Source organism: Barbatula barbatula (assembly GCF_947034865.1).
Source record: "Barbatula barbatula genome assembly, chromosome: 19".
Lineage (NCBI taxonomy): Eukaryota > Metazoa > Chordata > Actinopteri > Cypriniformes > Nemacheilidae > Barbatula > Barbatula barbatula.
In genome coordinates, this window is record NC_136782.1 from 12,626,000 (window position 1) to 12,650,106 (window position 24,107).

The 24,107-nt window shown below is 39.6% G+C and overlaps 2 protein-coding genes across 5 annotated transcripts; both read left to right on the plus strand.

The window, feature by feature from the left end:
- The first annotated feature begins 130 nt into the window (after positions 1-130).
- Positions 131-10,235, plus strand: LOC306908293 (uncharacterized protein). 4 transcript variants are annotated; one of them, XM_079481028.1, is made up of 18 exons: positions 131-470; positions 538-873; positions 1,106-1,480; positions 2,349-2,519; positions 2,602-2,759; positions 2,855-2,992; positions 3,161-3,308; positions 3,458-3,588; positions 4,748-4,873; positions 5,074-5,263; positions 5,484-5,624; positions 5,703-5,762; positions 6,673-6,789; positions 7,111-7,262; positions 7,360-7,446; positions 8,497-8,643; positions 9,277-9,438; positions 9,599-10,235. In XM_079481028.1, the coding sequence occupies exons 1-18, from the start codon at positions 326-328 to the stop codon at positions 9,755-9,757; spliced, it is 2,943 nt and encodes a 980-aa protein (XP_079337154.1). In that variant the 5' UTR covers positions 131-325; the 3' UTR covers positions 9,758-10,235. The 4 variants fall into 4 exon arrangements, with proteins under 4 accessions (XP_079337154.1, XP_079337155.1, XP_079337156.1 ...); XM_079481029.1 differs by having other exon boundaries at positions 7,111-7,175; XM_079481030.1 differs by lacking the exons at positions 2,602-2,759; positions 2,855-2,992; positions 3,161-3,308.
- Positions 10,236-10,615: 380 nt separating this feature from the next.
- Positions 10,616-22,560, plus strand: ttc12 (tetratricopeptide repeat domain 12). Its single transcript, XM_079482195.1, has 21 exons — positions 10,616-10,770; positions 10,917-11,035; positions 11,252-11,282; positions 11,472-11,549; positions 11,646-11,767; positions 11,896-11,955; positions 12,317-12,388; positions 12,488-12,548; positions 13,612-13,800; positions 15,214-15,283; positions 15,793-15,881; positions 16,211-16,379; positions 16,873-16,962; positions 17,637-17,700; positions 17,780-17,914; positions 18,135-18,227; positions 18,326-18,394; positions 20,432-20,533; positions 20,650-20,749; positions 20,862-21,087; positions 22,072-22,560. The coding sequence occupies exons 1-21, from the start codon at positions 10,713-10,715 to the stop codon at positions 22,139-22,141; spliced, it is 2,067 nt and encodes a 688-aa protein (XP_079338321.1). The 5' UTR covers positions 10,616-10,712; the 3' UTR covers positions 22,142-22,560.
- Positions 22,561-24,107: the final 1,547 nt, after the last annotated feature.

Consider the following 24,107-nt stretch of genomic DNA (forward strand, 5'->3'; position numbering starts at 1 on the left):
AACAATTGAATAACCTTATAACTGTACAATCTTGCCACCTGGTGGATTTTAATAGGAATTAATGGTAAAATTAGACAGGTGGAGAAACCACTGGGTGGGGCTATTTCACAACATTGCACACATGTTTGACACTCAAATCCTGATAAATAGCTTGTGTAGCTCAATTTGGCTCCTCTGTGGCATGACTGATTGATTCAAGTTTGCAGAAACGCTGAAAGATTTCACTCTTTATCCTTCCTCAGCTCCTGATGGGTCTGTTACAGCTTGTGATGTTGTTCATGTAGACCCCCTCACAGGCCTTTTACAGCCCAACCCCAATGCCCATATGTTACTAGCCAGTGGGCACAGCATGCCCGTACCTCCCGACTTCTTTCTTCACCCCCAGACCGGCAGACTGCTGCCCGTGGTGGGGAACGTGGGCTTTGATCCAGTTACCTCCACCCTTATCTTCACAGCCGATGCTTGCGTAGGTGAGTCATGACTTTATTACATTCCTTACCACATGTTTGAGTCTTTAAGCAGTCTGTCTCTGTTTAGGTGAGGTGGGGAAATGGGAAACGCCCCTTCTACCTTTTATTCCATATCCTCCATCATGTCATGCTGAAATCCACGGCGCTTCAAAGCTACGGGGTCTTCGTTCGGGTCAGTGTCTGGCGCTGGGCGGACTTATGTGCGATTATGAATCTGGGGTGTTAGTCCCTGTTCTGGCAGTCACCATTCACCCACGGACAGGGCTGGTTTATCCTTTGGGTGGTGTGCACACATGCCCGTTCTCACGCCTGCAGCGGCCCATTCAGGTTGGCTGTCCCATGCTGGACCCACGTACTGGCAACTTGGTGCTCATAACGGGGATCAGTCTTGATCCGCTTACTGGTTAGTAAACTGCAAATGGGTTTCATAATGATTAGGATAAATGTTGTTAATCTTTGTAAACTGTTTCTTTTTTTAATCTTTTGTAATCCTGAAAAAAATGACTCAGCGTGTTTGTGAACCGGTTGCAGTTGGTATTAGGAGGGGTGTTCTCTTTCTATAGTGTATGTTATACGTCAAAAAAAGGGTTGTCTTTATTTTTTTTAAGAGTTGACCGATGACCTTGTCCATCCAGGTGCTGTAATTCCCATTGGGGGGCTTTTACTGGGGGAGTCCTTCATCGAGCCCTTGAGTGGCCGGATGGTGCGGGTTGGCGGAGGCAGCGTGAGGGGAGGGAAAGTGGCGCCCCACGCTGGCGGTTTTCAGGCTCTGTTGGACAGTCAGGTTTTGGGCGCTTTCTTACGGTTGGTGGAGGTCCTGCAGGGGTGCGATGAGGAGTGGAGCTCAAGGGCCGCAGATCCGCAAGGTGACTTGGACAGACTATCAGCTTTATCATCTGAGCAGGAGGAGGTCTGGAAGAGCAGCCAGCGATGTGTTCTACAGCTGCTGAGCCGCCTCGAAGCTGTGCAGGAGTGGGCCAGGGGTGTGGCTGAGAGCGGAGGTAGTGTGGGTGAGTAGGAGACCATTGCTACAACACCACACCTTTCAGCATGAGCTATAGATTGTGTTTTTATATAGAACAATATCATACTTACGGAAAATAAATAAATAATGATAATCATAGTTCCTGCCAAAATATAATGGTTCCTGTAGGTTAAATTAACAGGGGGCTGAAACATATAGGATTGTTTCCAATTTTTTTTTGAAGGTATAGTACACCAGAAAAAATAAATTTAGCTCATTTTACTCTACCTCATGTTCATTGATGCAAACTTAACAATTTTGTTGCTAGATTTAAGCAAAAAATCTTCTCCTGATGTTGTCTTTGTCAACTTATACATTATCATTACATTTCAAAACAAGAGGAATAAATATTAGTTTTATAATGTTAGAATTAGAATTGCTTTTTGGAAATGAAGTTATTAATTAATTATATAAACATAATGTAATAAATAAAATATTTAAACGTAAAAATGTGTAATGTGTATATGACTCATACAGTTCTATGCAATGACACATCATAACTTTTAGCAACAAATCGACTTCAGCAATTTCCCCTGAAAATTATTTGGTAACAGTGCTCATGCCATTCCCGATTTATGTCTTCCTTTCTTCAGTTGAATGCAAACAAATAATTTTATATAAAATAATTTCAAAAAGTATAATATGTTTTATAGATCAATAACTTATCGGTTTTCGTGCGTCTTGTGATGAAAAACACATATGACAACTAGTTATGACACAATATTATTGATATTATAAAATGTCTTTAAAGTATGTTGTAATTCCATTTGTATACTGTGAATTAAACAAAACAAAAATGTATTAAATAAAGCCAAACTTTTGCCTCACTGGTTTGTCTATTTGCACTTACTTAGGGGAGATCAAACTGCCTGGCACTGAGCTCTCTTTGCCAGCTCTGCCAGGGTTGGAGTACCCTGACCCTGGGGGCTCTGGGCTGCACGTCCCAGTTCTGGGGGCACAGCTGGACTGGACGTCAGGCTGTATAGTTCCTCTGGCAGGAACTATGGAAGATGCAGATGGTAAAGGTAATTGGGGTGACCAGGAATGTCCAAATCCTATTAGTTGAATCGGTGCTTGTTAACCCGACTTGTATATTGCTGCTCTCAGGGCTGGTTCCAATACGTTTGGGAGCCCAGACGGTTGACCCCGTGACGGGTGTGCTGGCTCCTGTTATCGGGGCCAGTCTGGATGTTTGGAAACAGACTGTGGCCCCTGTAACTGTTTCTCAGTATCTTGCATCAGGAGAAAACCCAGACAGCTTAATAGTAAGCGAAGTCGAACCAAATCACAGCTGCATAAAAACTCACATTGCTTGAGGATGTTTATACAGTGTGTGTAAATGTGAGATTGTTTGCCTCAGGTGGAAGCTCTCCAGAAGGAAAACAGCGTTCGGGTGGGTTATTGGCGTCAGCAGTCCCTTAGGGAAGAGGAGATGGTTGGGGATTTTGACAGAGCTGTTAAACGCTGTCTCTCCTTGGCCGTACACGAGTCTGACTGTGTGAGTTGACTCCACAGCGATGACACCTCACGCTGTGGCCTATTTAACATGCAAGACTTTTGACCAAGTGTCTATTTTTATTTCTCGGAATGTCAGCGTGATGGTTGAAATGTTTCCACCATCTGTGCATTCTGAGTGAGTCTGTGTGTGTGTGTGTCTGAGAAACAGATAGACTGGATAGACACAGACAGGCAGCTAAGGGAAACTGCTGCAGAGATTCAGGAAATGGCTCAGTGTGAGGCCCAGAGAAAAACTCTACGAATCTCTGAGTTATCTCTGCTCCTACCAGCCCATGTGTTACATGCTCTCACAGGAGGTGAGACCCTTGCGCTCGCTGTCCCGCTTGGCCCCCAAACCGTTGAGCTTTAAAGATTCCGAAAAATAGCAACATGATCTTTGTGTATAAAATATAGACAAGTACTGTTGACAATTACTTACCGTCTGTTTGTGTGTATGTGTGTTCAGGGGATGAGGAGGAGTGGGAGCGGCAGTGTCTCTGGCACACCGAGCTGATGTCCGTGCTGAACCGAGTCAGTGTGTGTATGGAGAGATTGAAGAGGGACCAGGATCAGCTGTCAGAACAGGAAGTGCATCTGGTCAGCTTTACTTGAGAAATGCAAACAGACAAATAAGGCAATTTGTGACATACAGAACAATATTGAGCTGGGAGAGATATGGATAGCATTGCTCAGTTCATTTCTAATGTTCGGCGAGGGATGTTTGAGAAATGTTTATGTTGAAACCTTCAGCAGTGTCTCTTAAAGGAATGGTTCACCTAAAAATGAAAATTCTGTCATCATTTACTCAACATCTTGTCATTCTAAACCCCTACGACTTTCTTCCTTCTGCAGAACACAAAAGAAGATATTTTGAGTAATGTTTGTAACCAAACAAGGGCGGTACCCATTCATTTTGTATTGTATAGACACAAAACCAATGCAAGTCAATGGGTAAAATAATAAAATAAAATATACTTTAATGCTTCTTATCTTTCTATTAGATTTTGAGACTTTAGCCGGATTTCACCAACAGGGTTATAAATGTTTTAATATTAGTAAAGCAAAAACAAAACTTTCTAAAATAAACTAAAGCAGAGATACACGTGAGGTTGTTGAGGTGTTTTTCTCATTCGAAAAATAGGAGATCTTAGGAATAGTCTCCATTTGCTCTCTATTAAATCTTATTGTGGTCACGATTTATTATTGTTTACAAAGATTTACTGAAGAGAGCAGCAAAGTATTAAGCACAGATGAGTACTCTAATAGTGTTTATAAAGCGTCTCAGGTGGCCCGCTTGAGAAATTGTTGGTTGTCCATATCTGTTATCATGCAATAGGGTGGACACTGTAAAGAATCTCAAAATAAGAAAGCTTTGATTTCAGGACTTCTTGGTCATTATAGAATTTCCCTACCTCAATTTTGAGTTATAGCATTACATTTACTAAATGGTATTATCACTTTATTCTAAAAAGAGGAAAATGTTGTTCTGAAATTAGAGAGCTTTTTATTTTAATGTTGCAAATAAATGCAACATTAAAATAGTCACGCCCTTAGACAGAAACATATAAAGAGCTGAAGACAGTTCAATATGTTCATAACTACATCGTTAAACAGCTGGACGAGCAAATCAATACATTGACATGTCTCTGCTACACATTACTCTCGCAATAATGCGGCTTGCTTCCGTAACAATTTTCTGTTTTGATGGCGTGCGGCCAGGGATGAATAACATGCAGGCTCCTTGTGATTATTGCAGGATGGGAAATCGAGAGCCTGGGAATTGTGGGAGCAATTATTGCAGAAACAAGACAAGCTGGATGCTGTTCTTTCATCTCTTCACTGCGCCCGTCAGCTAAATCAGCTGCGCGCCGACACCGCGCAGGTAACCCGCTGCAGGCCAGACATACAATTCGCGACACACGGTACACCACTGATAACCCCAGGCCCTGACTGATTAAGTGTATAGCGATACCCTTGGTCAACCTCAGAGGTGTTTGCTCTGCTTAGGAGAAGCGCTGTGTAGCTTGGGAATGAATTAAGATGTCTGGGAGTGTACTGAAATGGCTCTTCTCTTTCATCTAGTCCTTGGTGTCTGGCACATTTTGGTATAGGGATGTCGGTATGCTGCAGTCCAAGGGTGTCAAAAATCACCTGAAGGTTATAGCCATGACTCAGCAGAAAGTCCTTCCTCTGCTGGAAACACTCATTCAGCTTCTGGAGGAAAATAAAGCACTTTGTCAATCGACCAGCAGCCAGCGACAGCCAAGTTCTGGTACCATTTTCCATTAATGTTTTCCTAATGGAAATTATACTTTTGTCTTGTACTGTGATTTAAAAATCATTTTCAAATCTTTAAGGAAAGCAAGCATTCGACCGGGACATTGTTTTTAGAGTGGACTGAATCGGTGTCTGTTGTTAAAGATATTTGCTGTAAACTTTGGTTCAATAAACTGAAATGATCAGAAACTGTGGTTTTGTCCCCCGCTGTGCAGGTGTCTGGGCTCAGTCCTTTAAAGATCAAATAAAAGATCTGTCTGTGAGTGAACAGAATGTCTTGATGGCCTCTCTTCCTCTCTCAAACTCTTCTTATATGAAGAAAAAGCCGGGAAAATCTCCATTGAACCAAAGCCAGGGTAAAGCTGCCTTTCGTCAGGGATGTCACTGGCATCCTCCTTTTAGATCACAACATGATGTTCTCTTCTTCCATTCAGATGTCCGGTCCCTCCAGGAACCCATGCTACCAGTGGACATCAGTGTCCCGAAGCTGTCAGGTCAGAGCTTTTATCTTTACTGGGGAGCTTTGAATGGAACCAGTGTGTAAAACTCATTCTTTCCTAGAAGACATTGTGAGAGCGGGAGAAGAACTTTGGCAACAGGGATCTACTCAAGATCATATTAACCAGATGACTCATCAAATAGTTAAACAAACTATTATTATTATTTACTCAAGCCATATCTAGGGATCAGAAAAAAAAACACAGAATCGTCTTTGCAGCTAGTAGTATTCTTAGTAACTTGGCATGGGCTCTTCTGACTAATGCCAGTGAGCAACCACAGACATCTTGGCAGTTACCTAGCAACACTCTAGAAACCACCCTAAACACATTATTGAGTTAAATTCAAGTTTATGTAGCGCTTTTTACAATGTTGCATGTTTCAAATCAGCTTTACATGAAAAATAAATCACAAAAGAGGAAAATGATGTGTAAAGAGCACATACAGAGAGGACCATCCTAATAAAAGCAATGTTAAAGGAATATGCAGAAGTTAATATAATATCAGTCTCCCGGTGAACAAGCCAACACGGCAACAATGGCAAAGAACCACAACTCCAAAGATGAATAAATGGAGAAAAAACCTTGGGAGAAACCAGCCTCAGCCAGGAGGGCCAGTTCTCCTCTGACACATTACAGCTGCAGTCAATGACATTTCATTAGAAGTTTCTGTTTATGTAAATGTTTATGATTGACAGGCAATAAACAAGTAAATCTTTAGGATACTTCAGCATTTATTTCACCTGTTTTACATTTTTCACACATGTAAATAAGTTGTAAAGATGTTGGTTTAACATTTTGATTTAGTTCTTAATGCTCTACCATGACACACATTGTAAAAATATTTGGTCTTTTGATGAACTTCTGACTGTCCTTTGTTAAAGTTTTACGTTTGTTTTATTTTCAGAGGAAGACTGGTCCCGATTGTTAGGGTTATCTCCTCTGTTCCAGCTGATGAAGGAAGTGGAGCAGCAGCTCAGGGACAGTGCCAGAGAAAGAGGTCTTCTGAAGATCCAGTCCTCAGGTCAGTATCCAATTATCACCACTACAAACATGCAATCGGAACTCATCAAAACTGCAAAGTCATTAATGTAGCAAAAAACATCTTAAAGCCATGACAACCATCACATACTGTACATGTCAGGGGGGATTAAGTTGTATGTTAGCACAGCTTTAGTTTTCGTGATTTCTTTTGTCTCGGGCAGTGTTGTGGCTTGTTGGCTACACAAAAATTGAAATAATTTACCAATGACAGATTCTCACTAGATGATGTGGTGTATTTGATAGATTTGTGTGTGTGTTTTAAGTGCATTTTAATGTGTGTGTGTGTGTGCATTTTAATAAGGTACAGGACGGTCATTTATGGACTATTTGGATGCTCAGTGGAGGTGTGAGGGAGAACTAAATAAAGTGAGCTCTGATACCCTCAACCCACGAGAGCTTTTGCTCTACCAGCACGGACAGTTTCTTCTTCAGCATCTGCACTCACAGCAAATGGTCTTGATCTTTCTGTCACACACATACTTTTATGTTGGCCTGTTGTAGATTATTAATGAGTCTAAAGTTTGTTTTCAGCTGTGTTTTTTTATCTCAGATCCCGGCGATAAAACTGCAGTTGGCATCCAGTCTCCCTTTTAATGCTTACCACAACAATGCTTTCCGCAATTCCTTCTATTATCAGGTATTTATAGAGGTATTAATTTATAGAGCCTATTGTTTCATTTGGGATCCATGGGGATTGTAAAAAACAGCATAAAATTAAATAAGCAGTTTTGTGACCTTTAGTCCATGTGTGTTAGTTTATAGTACAGCAAATGTTTTTTGGGAGATATATAAACAATTTATGATGCATTTAAAGTGTACAGTGCATTGAATTAATGCACTCTAAACTGTAGACAAAATATATGTAGTAAAAACCTTTCTAGAAATGGAATGACCCCAATACCAACTGTCACCAATTGCATGTTACGAATTATGGCTTTTCATGCGTTGTAAAAAATATTTATAATGTTTTATACTTCTTGGAGACCACGCCAATTGTGCCTTTAAAGTCCCCGTGAACCAAAATTTGCAATCGTTTTTACTTCCGTATTTTTTAATGCATTTCTGAGTGAATTTACAGTCTTTGCATTTTGAATTGGAACTGGCAGCAGACTGACAGTTGAAGGGGAGGGGTTAACAGATGCTCTGCTCAAGCCATCTAACATCATTTGTGATGGATAGTCATTACAGGACGGAAGTGCACTGTCAGATTTTAACTAAAGATTAGTTAAGAATTTTTCTCAACTATCTGTTTGTAAAAGCATTATTATTCTGTTTAATGTGAATAATAAACACTATAATTTGCATAATTATTTTGTTTATTTTTATCAATTTGTTAATCTTTCTGAAAATACAAAAAATTATAAGTATTCTTTTTAGAAATGCTGTGAGTAGTTCACACAATTAAACAATCCAAAAAAAGTCTGTAAATTCAGAAAGACAGAAAAAATGTATATATGATGAAAATATATCAAGTACATATTCTATAATGGTACTATTAATTAACAGAACTGTTCTTGTGATAATTAACAGCACTTCTCCTGTGATATAAGGGGCCTCACTGCTAGTAGGGTTGATATAAGGTTAAATGTTCTCATTTGTCAGTCACTGGATGAGTGATAATTAATTCCTGCTAAACACACTTCTGTCATACAAACCCCTGTTCACTTATCACCCCCTCTATCTTCAGGAGGGAGAGAGAACTCTCTTTGTTCGTACCCAGAGGTTGCAGTCGGTGGGCGGCCTCTCTCTGCTGTTGATGCACTGTGCCGCACACATTTCTACTGGCCAGATGAGGACTGACTCAACTCCTGCCTTCCAGAGAACTTTCTACAAGGTGTGATATGCAAACACTGCAAACCAGCACAGCTTGACCATGCCTGGAAACAAATTGTTAACAGAATCTTAGTATAGTTCACCCAAACATGAAAATTCATAATTTACTTATTCTCATGTCATTCCGAAACCTGCTTGACCTTCTTTCTTCTGCAGAAGTAAAGTGAAGATATTTTGAATATTGGTAAAACATTGCCCCTTATTGGCTTCCATTGTATGGGCAAGAGTCATTTCTCAAAATATCTTCTTTGTGTTTCACAGAAGAAAGAGTCATATAAAGTGTTTGACTTTGTTGGAGTTTTACATTTTGAGGGAACTGTGCCTTTAATGGAACAGATAATAAAAATTGTCATGAGCTTTCTATGCAATTTCATATTTAACTTAAAATCCCCCTTTAAAGTGCCTGTGAAATAAAAAATTACAATGCCGATTTTTGTTCATGAAATATTGCAGCGTTTATGGTGAATAGTTTATCAACATGGGTCATTCTCTTTTTATACATCCCACTCAAATCGCAGAGAAAGACGAAAGCCACTTTTTTCCCCATTAGCAATTCCATAGCGTCAAAACACGGGAGTAAAAAGGATCGCAACTTCCGGTTCACAGGGACTCTAATATTAGTATCTGGTTCCAGGTTCTACAGGTGGTTCTAAATGAGCTGTTCAACACCAGACTGGGATGTGTTCCTAGTGCAAAGGACAAGAGGACAGGAGATAGTATGTGCTCTGACACAGCTCTTGACGCTCTTCTGCTGGAACGAGTACAGCAACCCGGCCCCGGGATTTTCTCTGAGCATGTAAGTTTCATTTATTCTGACCTATTTGCCCTTCTCTTCCTCAGAAGTCATTGCCAAGTAATTGAAAGGGATGTAGCAGATGCTGCAGGATCTGATTGATCTGGGAGAAGTAATTATTGCGTTAGAGTGAGATTTTGGTTGCTTGGTGTTCTCTGGGCAGGAGGTTCTTGAGCGTCTGCAGAAATACAGGGAAACTTCAGTGTTCCGCCAAGTCGAGAGTCTCCTGAGGGAGTCTTCTAAGAGCCTAGAGATCAGCCACCTCAACACTGACCTGTCACTCAACGACGGTGCTGAGAGCCAAGACCCTGCACCTCTGTGAACCCATACTGTACATCATGGTCTGGCTTTGAACAGCACTGCCTTTGTCAGTGTTAAATCTGCCCTTCAAAGAGACAGCTGCTGGCGTTATAGTCTCAGATAACAATGATCCCTTGGCCCTGATTAAGTGGATTATTTTGGTTACAAAAAATACCTAATACCTATTCAGCCTTATTTAGTAATAATTCAGATGCTGACATTTTGCTTGTTAGCTGAAAGACTACATCAACATTTCTCAAAATGCTCTTTCCAAATCTTGTTTTCTAGATAACTGTAATATACCCATATCTGCCACTTTACTCAAAACTGCTTGTACTGTTGTTGTATTGTGCCGTGTTTATGTATTGTGGTGTTTCTGTGCTATATACATTTGATATTGCTGCTATTTTGTGCCTGAATTCCCCCCGGGGACCAATAAAGTATGTTTATCTGGTGTAATGCCAAGGCTTAGAAACGACCAGTAAAACATTTTTATGTTTAATTATGTCTCTTTTTAGATCGCTCCTCAGTTGGTGTTCATATTCATGAATGTACAAGGTCACCTTCAGCTGTCCTAAACCCTTAAACATAAACTAAACCTCTGGCTGTTTACAGGTCTCTTTAAAAAGTAATTTTAAGTTATGTTTCCTGATAGAACGAGCGTGGTTTTATCCTCTTGTACCACAGCAAGGGTCATATTGCATGGTGATATTAGATATAACATTTGAAGAATTTTTAAAAGCTTATTCATTGAAATGACACTCTAAACATCGCATTTATTCCACGCATATACGACATAAAATATCAAATAATTAAAATTGGTGATAAAATATCGATAGATCAGATTTTAATTAGACGTAAGGGGGCGCGCCTAACTCTCGGCTGCTGTTGCTATGGTTACTCGTTCGCGAGTCTAAACAAGACTTCCGTGTTTCTTCAAGTAAATTCTCCGCAACTTTTACTGTTCGTTTAGCAGCATGACTTCACAAGACAGCCACGATTTCGAAAGGTTTTTAAGGAATGTTGACCAAATACGTAAGTACTGTTTTTATATCTTCTTCGTAGCCTGTATGCTACGCAAGCGACGTTTATTAATGCAATCCGTCGCGTCAGGTTGCAGTTCACAACATTTACAAGCTCTTGCACTGTAAGGTAATAATGCAATTGTGATATTGTCACAGATGAGCTGGTGAAGGGGTTAAAATCCAGCGATGTGTCTTGTCAGGTCCAAGCTTTGGAAAAAGCAGATCAAGTAATCGCCTCTCTGGAACTGAAGGAAGCATGTCAAAATAGGCCACTGGTACGGATCTCTATACATATGTGTGACTCATGGCTTAATATTTTGTTGTAAATAAAGCAATTCCATACATGTGTAGCATTTTTGGGTTACTAGTAATGAGAATAATGACATGAATGTGTCTAAAATTCAGGTTAAACGCTCAGTACTCATACATCAATACATTACATGTTGTTGCATCTTTGTCTGTTATGTTATTCTATTTTATTGTTTTTGTAGAGCATCCAGAATGACTCAAGCCAAAATCCAGGTAGGGATTGTATGAGTACATTCGTTCAGTTTTTTCATCTGCCGACAGTTCTCTTTCACTGCTGAATAATTTGTTGTCTAATATAAAACGTCTGCCACAGAAGTATTGTAAATCATATCAATACAAACTTCCCTTAATCTTCACCTCTCGTTTATTATAAATGTTACATTGGGTCTTTTTAAACAACAGAGAACTTCATGAGACTATTAGAAAAAGATGCTGAGGAGAGACGACACAGACGGAAGATGAACGAGGACAAGGCTAACGGTGGGGAGGTGATTCCTAAGAGTGAAAATGAATTTCTGCTTTGCCTGGTTAGGTTCTCTATTGCAACATCTAAGGTTCTCCCCATTTGACCCGCAGCGTTAAGGGAAAAGGGGAATAAAGCGTACGCTCGAGGTGATTACGAAACAGCTGTTAGGTTTTACAGTGAAGGATTGGACCGGCTGCGAGACATGCAGACGCTCTACACAAACAGGGCTCAGGTGATTTACACGCTTACCCTTCACTATTTCAGTACAGCCTCTGCCACTCTAAACAGCTGAATTGTACGAAAACTAATATGAGCTACGTCTCTTGTGTTTTTTGTCTCATACATTGATCTATTATATAGGCGTTTATCAAACTGAAGAGATATAAGGAGGCCATAAGTGACTGTGAGTGGGCTTTGAGGGTGAGTACAACAGTGGGAAAGAGGTCAGAGAAATGCCCCCTCATTTGTCAATGTCAGCCAAGGTAGAGGGTTCCTGATCTTCTCTTGTTCGGAGAGAACAGCAGACTGCAGTCGAGCGGTCTATGTGTAGATTCTCTGCATTACCAAATTAGATAAATAAAATTAGATAAGTTTCCCCTGAGTTGTGCCAAATAGCTTCTCTGCTTCTGTAAGCCCTTTTTAGAAATCTTAAGTATGTATTTGGTTGTTTATTTATTGATTGCTTGGCTTAAAGGAACATCCAATGTACTGAAAGCTGCATTTCTTCAAAGCAATATTTTGTTTTTTATTTGACTAATGAATATGTAATTTCTATTCACAGTGCAATGGGAGATGTGTTAAAGCATACGTACACATGGGAAAATCATACTTGGCGCTCAAAAACTTCTCAGAGGTTAGTGCCGTTCACTTTATTGTATCTTTACTGTACATGTCTTGTCTGTACCTTATCCTCTCTCTCTTTTTTATTGTGTTTGTTTTGTGTCATCCTCAGTCTAGAATATGCTATCAAAAGATTTTAGAGATAGAGCCGCAGCGTGAGACCATGGTCAAAGGTAAGATCTAAAAGGCTATGAAGATCTCCGAGGCATTGAGAGAGAGAGTTGCGTCAACTCCGTTGACTGAAATGTTTTTCCCAGCAATGCCAGTTCATGGATGCTCTCAATAATTCGTCGAATAGTTCCTCCGATTGCTTCCATTGTTTATCTCATTTGAATGTGGCTTTGGATAAAAGCGTCTACTAAATGACTAAATAAGTTAGTGGTAACACATGGAGCTGCGGCTAAACAGACCATTTGTGACAAACCTTTAACCAATTTAAAGACGTAAGTCATTTAATGAATAGAAAAATGAAAGAAATAATGAATTTAAAGAGAAAACATAATTCCTGGAACTATCAAGGCTCGTGAATCACGTGACACGCGAAGAAATGTGAACTTCAGTTCTTGAGACTCTCTTAAAAGGCAAGGTCAAGTATAAAACAGTATAAAAACATGCCTTAGAAAAAAACAATGTTTAAGGGATAGTTCAACTAAAAATAAAAATTCTGTCATCATTTGTTGACCTACATGTTGTTTCAAACCTTTATGACTTTGTCCGCAGAACACAAAAGAAGATATTTTTACCAACGACAGCACCCATTGACTATGACCATTGGCATTGGTTTTGTGTCTGTATAATAGAACTAAATGGGTACCACCGTTGTTCATTTACCTACATTCTTCAAATATCCTCTTTTATGTTCTGCAGAAGAAAGATAGTCACACAGGTTTAAGATGACAAGGGGGTGTATAAATGATGACAGGATTTTCTTTTCAATGTGAACTGTCCCTTTAAATACAGCATAGTAGACTTAGAAAGCTTTTTGTGTCTTTCTGGATTGATTTCAATAAAGCATCTCCCAATGGCAACAAAATAGCATTCTCTCTCATCGTCTCTTTCTCAAAGTCTTTCATGCTTATAGACGATGTCAGATGGTTTAAAACAAGCTACTCATTCACTTCCAACCATTCCAGTAGAAAAACAGCATTACGTTCACACACACTCAATGTATTTCCATAGAATAATTTCAAATGAAAAGTTAAACCTTTATGGATTAATCACCATTCATTGCAATAGCCTATATGACCCAAGTGGATACAGAAGAGAAGGCGGCTCTCCAGGAACAGGTGGCTTGGGAAGAGCTTGAAGATGGAACAGAGCAGGCCACGGCAATTCCAGAGCTACTGAAAAAGCTCAGCAGACAAAATGAGATTAATCTTTACTACTGCGGTGGACTGGAGCTGCTCTTATGGGCTATTAAAGACTGTAAGTTCAGATGAATTCTGAACCCTTTTTTTCTGTTTGTCACTGAACCCTAACCTGCTGCAATTATCGGTACAGTAGACACAACAAATGCTTGTTTCTCAGATTCGTGTGAAATATGCCTTCGGTTTACTCAGTGTTGTTTCAGAGGGCAGAGTGATATTTCTTGCGCTCGGAATCGATAAAGAGAGGAGAGGAGTGAGGAATTTTGTGCGGAGGGCTCATTGATCCTGCTATATGGTTCGTTTGCAGTTCATGATGAGGAAAATAATCCTCATGATCAGCCTCAGAGGATAGACACAGCGCGTATCATGAGCACAGGCTTAGATTAGTGACCGTTTGGATTACCCTTCAGTTTTTTTCTGCATCTGCTGCGTTCTGATAGTGTGTTAATATACAGTATGAACAGACCAGGGCTCAAAAGTTTTTTAGAAACCTTTTAAAGGTCCAAAGTGTAATTTTTTGGAGGATCTATTGACAGAAATGCAATATAATATACATAACTACTGTATGCCTTCAGAGGTGTATAAAGACCTTACATAATGAATTGTTATTTTTTATTACCTTAGAATGAGCTATTTCTATCTACATACACCGTGGAATTCAGCATGTTCTTTCTACAGTAGTCCTAATCGGACAAACTGCTTTAGAGTGTGTTTCGTAAATACGTTATCTCCTTCAGCAACAAAGTCATGTGTCAGCCACCGTAGTGCTTTGAAAGGGAGGGCTGGAGTGAGCCATTGGTTGCAGTTTACAACCTCACAGTGAGATCAACCTCACTAATTTTCATAAACTGAACCAGTAAAATGTGTCACAAAATAACTAAATATGGATGACTTATCAGTTAGTATATTACTTTTTCCTCATCTTTGAGTGCTTTGAAATGTGAAGGATTTTTTTTATTTCTTTTAAAAGAACCAACATATACAAGCCCCATGTACTGTATCAACATGTAAACTTGCTAAATCCAGCTTCAAGGCCAACATGACTTAATTCTACCTAATTCATTACTTCTCTCTCCCGAGTATTTCCCTGTCTTTAAAGCTGTTTTCGTTTAGTGTTAAAAGCAATCTTACAGGTACAGTGTGGCCTCTACACACATTTATGTGTCGCTTAATCTTGAAAGCTCTCCAAGACGGAAAGCTTTCTGCCAGTGTTTCGGAGAGGTGAGATTTCTAAAAGGCTCTTTGTGAACTAGTTTCTTGAATTTCTAAAGAACAAGCATAAAGAATACGTTTTTGTGTATAGATAAGGGGACGCTTTTTTACCACAAGCTTTTGTTTATTTTCCCCACCCGCTCTTTTGCCCTTGAACGAAAAGGTATTATGTGTATGAGTCTAGCTACGGTGGTTCTGTGATGATATATGGCTCTCACTACACTTTAGTAACTCTGAAATGATCTGCTGTCCCTCACAGGTACCGGGCAGACATTATTCAGATTAAACGATGGCTTCAGTGTCATCAATGGAAATAACATTGTAAGGAGGTAAGGTTGCTAAAGAAGTCAACCTGACAGTTTGTGGTCACGGTGTACTTTGAACATTTGGCACATTGGCATACATAGTGTAATGGTGCTAAGAAACTGCGCCAGAAGAAGCTTTGCGCTTTGAATATTACATTATCATGAAGTGTGCATGCTTAGTCTAAATATGATGGATTACATCCACAAAATTGATCAAATAGCTGTCTCTCCTCTTATCGGTTGTCTTGCTCTGTTCAAAAATAATGAATACATTCGAACAGCATCTTGCACGTGATCTTGGCTCAGCTGTATGCTGATGGTTTGTGTCGGATTTCCCTTTCCATCGCCAGAATACATTTTTCAATGAGTCTGTCTGTATTTGACAGTGATTTATAGGCATGTTTTAAAGATTTGCTGTTTTATTAATTGTTTTGCATGGTTGATGTCTCATCTTTAAACATCTTTCTGCGTTCATTGACTGTACATGTATATGAGATATGGTGAGTGACTGTTTATTTGTCTTCTGCGTTTAGCTGTCTTTCACAGAATTTAAAAGAGCCATGTGCGGTGGATCTATGCGTGTCTGTCATCAAACTATGGAGGACAGTTTGTGATGGAAACGGTAAAATGAGAGAAAGAATAACAATCCATTTTGCATATTCCTTTGTTCTTTTTAAAGTGCTTCCCTCTGGACAACTTAAAATGTACCGACACCATTTGATCCAGTTCTGCTTTCTCCCCCTTTTTAAAGTAATGAGGATTTGTGAAATTGTCTGAATCCACGTCGATATCAGTTTACCCTTTTCCTGCCCAGTGTAATTGTTATCGCCTCTCACATTAAAAGTCTCTTTAGCAAGTAGTTTGTGCCCTTCAGTCATATTCTCATTAACTGCACATCTAAATCTGCATTTGTCTTCATTAAATCCTCTCTGTAACCATGTACCTTCTTAGAGCCAAACCAAGTGATGCTAATGGAGTGTCCTGATGCCAGAGAATACATTGTACAGCTGTTGGCATCACCGGTACATGATATACATTGGGAATGCCTGGAATTGCTCAGAATGTACTCACAGACTGGGCAGGGACGGGATTTGCTCATCAACAACCTGGATTTATATCGGTACGTGTGCTTTTTTAGATTGCAAGGGCAAATACAGGAGGCCACGTCAGGTCAGAAATGTATCATTTTAGCTCTAGGATAGTGATAAAAGTGCATATTCAGAACATACAGTACTTAATAAGTGATAGCTCCATGTATTATAAAGTGCTACTTTGAAGATGCTCTATGTTTATATTGTTTAAATATAAATCAGTTTAAGTTAAATATTGTTCTTTAAGAATGATCGGTGTGAAGCTTTGTCATAACTTTTAAATAGTATTACAGATTTAATATTGCAAAAAACCTTGCTTGTAAAATATTGATATTTAAAAAAAATGTTCATCTCAATTTCATCTCAACATTCTCAGTTGTTTACAGGGCTAGCGGGAGTTTGGTGTTTCTGTCTGGGAAGCACCTCATTATCTAGCATGTAGAAGGTCTCCTACTGTTAAAGCATGTTTTATTAAAGTTCTTTTAATGAAGCCTCATAATGAATGCATTCTGTCCCCTGTAGAACGGCAGAGGCCCTGATGGGCTGCATTCACCGGGATACAAGCTCAGCCTCTGCACTGGCTGTTCTGGAGAGCTTGGCTGCAGAAAACAAGTACGCACACTTAATTCATTTGGCCTTTGCGTATTCCACGTCATTCCAGTTGATGAATATCCGCATCTGAGTCTGAGAAAGGATCCCTTAACGAAATCCTGGGCACGACCCACCCGGGAGCCCATTTAATCCCCATACATCATAGTCGCACGTATTAAATAAAGAGAGCACATTCAAATTCATTCAGCTCAACCGCTCGGCCTCTTGAGAATGCAACGTGAACACATTTAACACCAAACAATCCATCACGTTCAACAATCCTCAGTGAGAGAGATCGGCCTCTCGACGTTTCTAGCCGTTCACCATCTTAAAGACCCAGTAAGAAGCTCACGCTGACCAGAAGATGGGATAGAAAATCAAACATCTTCATGCACAACAGAAAATGAAAATTTAACGGTTTGATAGTTAGTCGATGAAAAGTGTCCAGCAGATTCAGTCCAAGTCTCTGGTTTCTAGATAAGGATGGTTAGCCATGTCTCGAGTCAGCAGTGTGAGATTTGAAACCACAGCTCTGCTTGGATCACTGCTTGCTGCATTATAAAAGACTTTAGATCTTGCCCCAAAGGCTCCATGTGCCCTAAAGCAAGTGGGTTATCTGTGGATTTAAGAAAAAACTGCTGTACAGTAGGGTCTTGTTCTTTAGGAATTAATTATTGTTTATTTATCTTTTTCAGATTTAAAATTCAGTCGATGGAAAACTTCATAGCAATATTTGCCCTTCCTTTCGAGCATCTGCTGGTGATTTATTACGTGTCTCAAAGCTCATTTTTGGCAAGTGCTGTTTTTCCCATGCTTACTTAAAGCTATTTATTTTCAGTCAAACATTGCGACTGCCAGCCACGAGACCCTGGCCTCCTTAATCTTTGTGATCGGACGTTTGGCTCTGGATGATGTCATTGGAGTAAAGCTGGGCAATCGTTCCGAATTTTGGAGATGCTCTCTCCAAGCCATGGTAAGCCAGATTCAGATGATATCCTTTTAAGTCACAACCAAGCTTCCAAATTCCCTGTCCTTGAACGTCACTGAATAATGCATGATATTTTGTGGGTTTGTTTCATCTTTTGCTATCTTGCGACATGAGGTGTGAAACAGCTATTTACCACAGACACTAAAAGTGCAAACACAAATTAAATTTCCGTCGCTGTCGAGATAATGCACTGTGTTTGTTGCAGGAGCGCCAGATTGGCTGTGAATGGAGAAGTGTCCTTTATCCCCTTCTTGGTTTGATGATCAATGTAGCCTCACATCCTTGTCACGTGACCCAGGTAAAGCCAACACATGAGCAGAACGTGTTTTTTTCATCCGTATGTTACAACCATGTGAAACAGGCATGTTGGGGATCATTTTGGTTTTCTTTCAACAGGAACATGCTGTTCTGGCCAGCAGCAGGTGCTTGGAACTGCTGAGCGATTCCCAAGGAGGCATCATCACAGTAAGTTAAATTCATTTAAGCAGGGTCAGGGCCTGGCTTTTACTAATCCCCGTTTATTGGGATCTCTGGACTCTGGAGCACAGAATCAATTCAACTTTATTTATATAGCGCTTTTCACAATGTGCATTGTTGCAAAGCAGCTTTACAGGGGAAAATAGAAACCTTAAAACACAAAAAAGGTAAAACATACTACATGGTGTTTTATATAACAAGTTAAATGATTATAGTAAAGAATATTTCGTAATTTGGCAACATTTCTAAGGTGGAAAAAGACTGTTTTTGTGACATTTGAGATGTGATTTTGAAATCACAGGTTGCTGTCTAATATAACGCCTAGATATTTTACTGTATTTGTTGCATTAACAGTACATCCTTCAATTTGCAGGTTATAATCCAAAATATTCGGTTTACATGTCTTTGGTCCGATAAGTAATATTTCTGTTTAAAAGAAGGAAATTGCAAGTCATCCAATGTTTTATATCTTCGATGCACTCTGCCAATTTGGATAGCTGGGAGAAATCATCTGGTCTTGATGTGATGTATAGCTGGGTATCATCTGCATAGCAGTGGAAACTAATTCCATGTTTTTCAATAATGTTTCCAATGGGCAGCATGTATATGGAGAATAGCAAGGGTCCTAGAACCGTTCCCTGAGGTAATCCATTATTTACTTGCGTTAGGTTTGATGATTCCTCATTTAAATGGACAAATTGATGTCTGTCTGATAAGTAAGATCTGAACCATTGTAGTGCCTGTCCCTGAATACCGATATAATTGTGCAAGCGATCTAAAAGTATGTTATGGTCTACAGTATCAAAATGCAGCACTAAGGTCAAGCAGGACTAGGAGTGAGATGTTACCTTTATCTGTAGTATAAGCAGGTCGTTTGTAATTTTAACGAGCACAGTTTCAGTGCTATGATGCGGTCTAAAGCCTGACTGAACTTTTTCGTGTATGTCATTATTTTCTAAGAAAGCGCATAACTGAGTACACACTACTTTTTCTAGTATTTTTGACGGGTAAGGGAGATTTGAAATCGGTCTATAGTTTCCTAGTTCGTTGGGGTCCAAGTTTGGTTTCTTGATAATAGGCTTAATGACGGCCATCTTAAAGTGTCCTGGGACATGGCCTAGATTAATTGACGAGTTGATAATATTGTAAATGAGCTCAATTGCAACGGGTAGTAACTCTTTTAATAATTTAGTTGGTATGGGGTCTAATAAGCAAGTTGGAGGATTTAATTCGACTTACTGCAACATATGTTGCAATAAGTTTAATTGAATCCTCCAGTTATATAGGTAAAATACACTGGAGCCTTTCTTTTTGAGCGATGGTTGGTACTGATTCATAGGACAGACTTGGAGGTTGAGTTTTTACTATTTTGTCTCGTATGTTTTCGATTTTCTCTGTAAAGAATTTCATGAATTCATTGCTACCAAGGTGCGGCGGAATAACCAGGTCAGGTGATGTCTGTTTATTTGTTAACTGTGCTAAAAAAAAACTTGGATTGTTTTTGTTCGTTTCTATCAGGTTACGGAGGTGCTCAGCCTTTGCTGCTTTTATTGCCTTTTTATAAGTGTTGGCAAGAAATGCAAGTTTGTTTTTTAAATATATTTACTATAGATAACATTTTAACATCCCAAGAGAAGAAAGTTGCATGCACGGAAGCATTTACATAATGATTACTGTAGCAGCCCCGGGCCCTAACCCAGAGACTGTTTTCCCAGACTATGTAAATCAGGTTCCAGGTTGTTTGCTTGGGTTTTGCTGTCTTGGTGCTTCATATCGCTCCAGTCAGGCTATATCTCGTAGTACAATTAAGGTGAAACAATGCTGTCTTTATTTCCTTTTATATTTAATTGAAGCTGACGGTTTATGCTGTGGTGATGTTTCTGTGTCGTGATGAGACGACAGGGTTGACAAGGTGCAACAAAATACACAGGATCAAAGCCGAATTCTCTTGTGAAACATCCCGTCCTTCCTACTGCTGGAATATAGAGTGCCAAACATGTTATCTTGTTTTGTATGTGGCTTCAGAGAGCAGCAGGTCTGCTGAGTGTCCTCCTCCCGACTTCTCACGCCGCCACTCAGGAAGTCGTGCAGAACGGGATAGTGAAGAGACTGCTGAAGATTCTGAAGGTATAGTCTGTATTTAAGGATAATGTGCGGTCAGCTGGTCTTTATCGGAAAATGCAGAGTAAGTAGGGCTTTGAAATAGGGCTTTAACTGAAGTTTGCTTGTGTGTGTTCTTCCAGGTTGGAGGAGAGATGAGCTCCAGCTATTCCATTAAAGCCCTGGCAGTCTGCACTGCGTCTATCCCACAGGCCTGTGAGGAGCTGGTTAAGCTTGACAAGAGTGAGTTCCGAGGGGTGGGAGGGACAGAGCATTTCAAAGAATAAGATGTTTTAAGTTCTGTGGCCTTACAGTGACTTTGTGTGTGCGTCCGTGCTGCACATTGTTCATTCAGGGCTGTACACCTTGAGAAAACTTCTTGGCAGTATTGATGAGGTGGTGGTGGGGAATGCAGCTCTGTGTATGGGCCATTGCTTGGGAGCAGATGAAGCTGCTAGTAACCTCCTGGGCACAGACTGCGTGTCACTGCTGCTACGGCATGCTGCCGGGGACGGCAAGAGAGCGGCTGTCCAGCAGAATGCAGCCATCACCCTTGGGAAGCTGTGCAAAGCAGAGCCCAGGTATAATGAAGTCAGAATTGCCTTTATCTGTTATATTATATTGACTACCAGTCACACTGATGTACTTTTCCAATGTAGTTGTCTCGGTTGGGAATAAGGGGAAAAGATCATTTTTAAATCATCCGACAAGATTACTTGGGTTTGGATACTTTGTCAATACACAATGAACTAGTCCTCAGATCTGCAGTGTAAGAAAATAAATTCATCTTAGGTGTTGAAGTGGTGACATCATGAGCGGTGACATCCAAATTGCAACGAAACCCCATTCACTTACATGGGTTTTGTTTCCATTCAGTAGAAATAAATGGGGGCCGCAACTTTTGGGTAACCAACATTTTTGGGTGAACTATCCTTTTAAACAACATTAACTAACAACCTTACCATTTATCAGCATCACCGTAGCCCTAAAAATGGTCACTATTTGTTTAGATAAGGTTTTATATTCTTAAAAAGCTGAAATGTTCTCATTGGTTTTTACAGTACATTGACCTTGCCAATGCTTCAGTTTTTGGCTTTCACTTTTAATTGTTGAAAATGTCTTATTCATGTCCGAACATTCAGGCATCAGAAAAGTACTAGTGCACAATTTAGCGGAGCATTTTATATTCTCTGAGTCAGCACGCTACAAGGACAATCCGACAGTTTGTCAAGGAGTCAAAATCGTACAACATTCATCTTTCATGAGCTTTCAGGTTCTCAGCGGTAACGCTCCTTCGAGCATACGTTTTCAAACCTCTGAGATCTGAACGCTGACTAAAAAAAGACATTTGGGAAAGAAAATAATACACGTCAAAAATGCTGCCAAAGATATCACTCACACCAGATGAATTTCATTTATATGCAGAGCAAACGCTGTGTGATGTTTTCATGCTTGTTTTGCATTAGCTGTGGTTTTATATTTTACTCGTCAGACTTCATTGTGTGACCAAAATGGGAGGGAACCATTTTCTGTTGGTTTGATAAATCTCTGTTTTGTTTTTTCAGGCACATGGCGAAACTCAGGGAGCTCCATGGTTTGGAGATCCTTCACTCCTGTGTGAGATTAATCACATGAGCCTCTACCCTAGCTCGCTTCTTCAGTCGATGACCTCATAACTCAGGGCATGCATGCAAACACACACACGCACACACACACACACACAGAAGGAATGCTGCCCTTCGGTTCGCGGCTACGATCTTAAGTGAGGTCACAAATTACTGTCGTGCCTTAAGGCCTATCTTGATTACGCAGCTGTTTCATGTTTTCATTTTAATTAGAGAGAATCCACACTGACATGTGACTCTGTTATTTGCTTTTGTAGAGAACATGTTGCCCCAGGACGATATTCACAATGTTTCAATTTCCTTTCATCCTAAATGACTCACTTGGGAAGTGTGCTGCTTTGATTACACCGCTCTCTGTTTGTTGATAAATGGATTAACGGCAGCTTTCATGTGTTGAATGGAAATGATTAATAAAACTGCATTTGAAGATTATTGTGGTTGGCCTGCTCATCTTTGCAGACTTGATAGCTATAAAAAGCGTTTGAAGTAAAAACAATTATATTTTTCAATTCAATAAAAATGTGTTTGGCAGAAATGGGTCCAGGATTTGGGACAGCGGAAGTGTGTAAATGTAAATTAAAGGAGTAGTAAAACCTTCGAAATTAAAAATCTGTCATCATTTACACGCCCTCTTGTCATTTCAAACCTGAATGACTTTCTTCTGCAGAACACAAAAAAGAAGATATTTTGAAGAATGGTTTTAACAGCCCCGTATTGACTTGCATTGGTTACACAATCCAAGTGAATGGGGGGGCTGTGCCCAAAATATCTTCTTTTGTGTTCTGCAGAAGAAAATAAAGTCATACAGGTTGGAAATGACAAGAGGGTGTGTAAATGATGACAGATTTTTCCTTTTGAATGTGAACAACATCTTTAACTCTTGTATGGTGTTTACTTACATCTTTATCAAAAGAAAAAATATGCAAGTAATTATTGTTTCAAATTCAACCTAATTTTCTGTGAAGAATGTATATCAGGACAAATTGTAAATGACCACACACTGTACACCCCCCTATACATTTATATTACATACAGGAAGTTTTGTTCCACTGGACCCAGGGCATAAACAAATTGTGGAAACAAAGGTTCTGTGTACATTCATTTTGTCCCGATCACATCTGGGCCTCCTTTTAATATGTTTGTGTTTGTTTCTGTGTACGTGTGTGAGACAGAGTGTTTGAAAGTGTGTGTAAGTGTGAGTTTTTTGTTTCTGCCCCTGCTGTTCCTGCGAATAAAGGTTCCTGAAATTTCAATTCATGATCTTACAAAGGTGTACAGGGCAAATATTAATCATATATGCTGTTTAGATTGCTTGTAATTGGGATATTTAATTATTTTAATATAAAGTGTTTGATTGTATTGAGTTAAAAACCCAAAACTGCAGTCCACTAGACTGAGTTACAAAAGTATGAACACCACACAAGGGATAAGTAAATGGTAGGCACTGAATTGGGAGTGGTTCATAAAGAATGTGTTTTTTCATTCCAATGCGTTACTTTTCCATTGTTTTTCTATGTAAACACACAATGGTAGAAATAAATAAAAAAATTAAATAAATGCTTACATTGCCTTCAATATTGTACAGTAAAGATAACTAACCCCTCAGAGACCTGTAAGATCTTAATAAATATCAATAAATCAAATTGTTTTAATCTAAAGTTTAATTTCACACGAAGAAGACTTGGCACCGGATGTAAAATCTCATCAACAGGATGCTGTACACTGAATTTCAACCTTATCTAAATAATGAATAATGCATATGTTGAATAATGGATTACTCAATCATGGTAGCTCACATGAGCCGCTACACGCGTGAAAATTATACCCAGTCAAACATGATGACAGTGACGATGGATTGTACTGACACACAAATCCCTTTTATTTTCCTCAGTTTCCGTGTCAGTAATCTAATCCGTTTATAAATGGCTAGAGAGGAAGGTGAAGCAGACAGACCGCTGAGCTTTATGTGAGTCCTG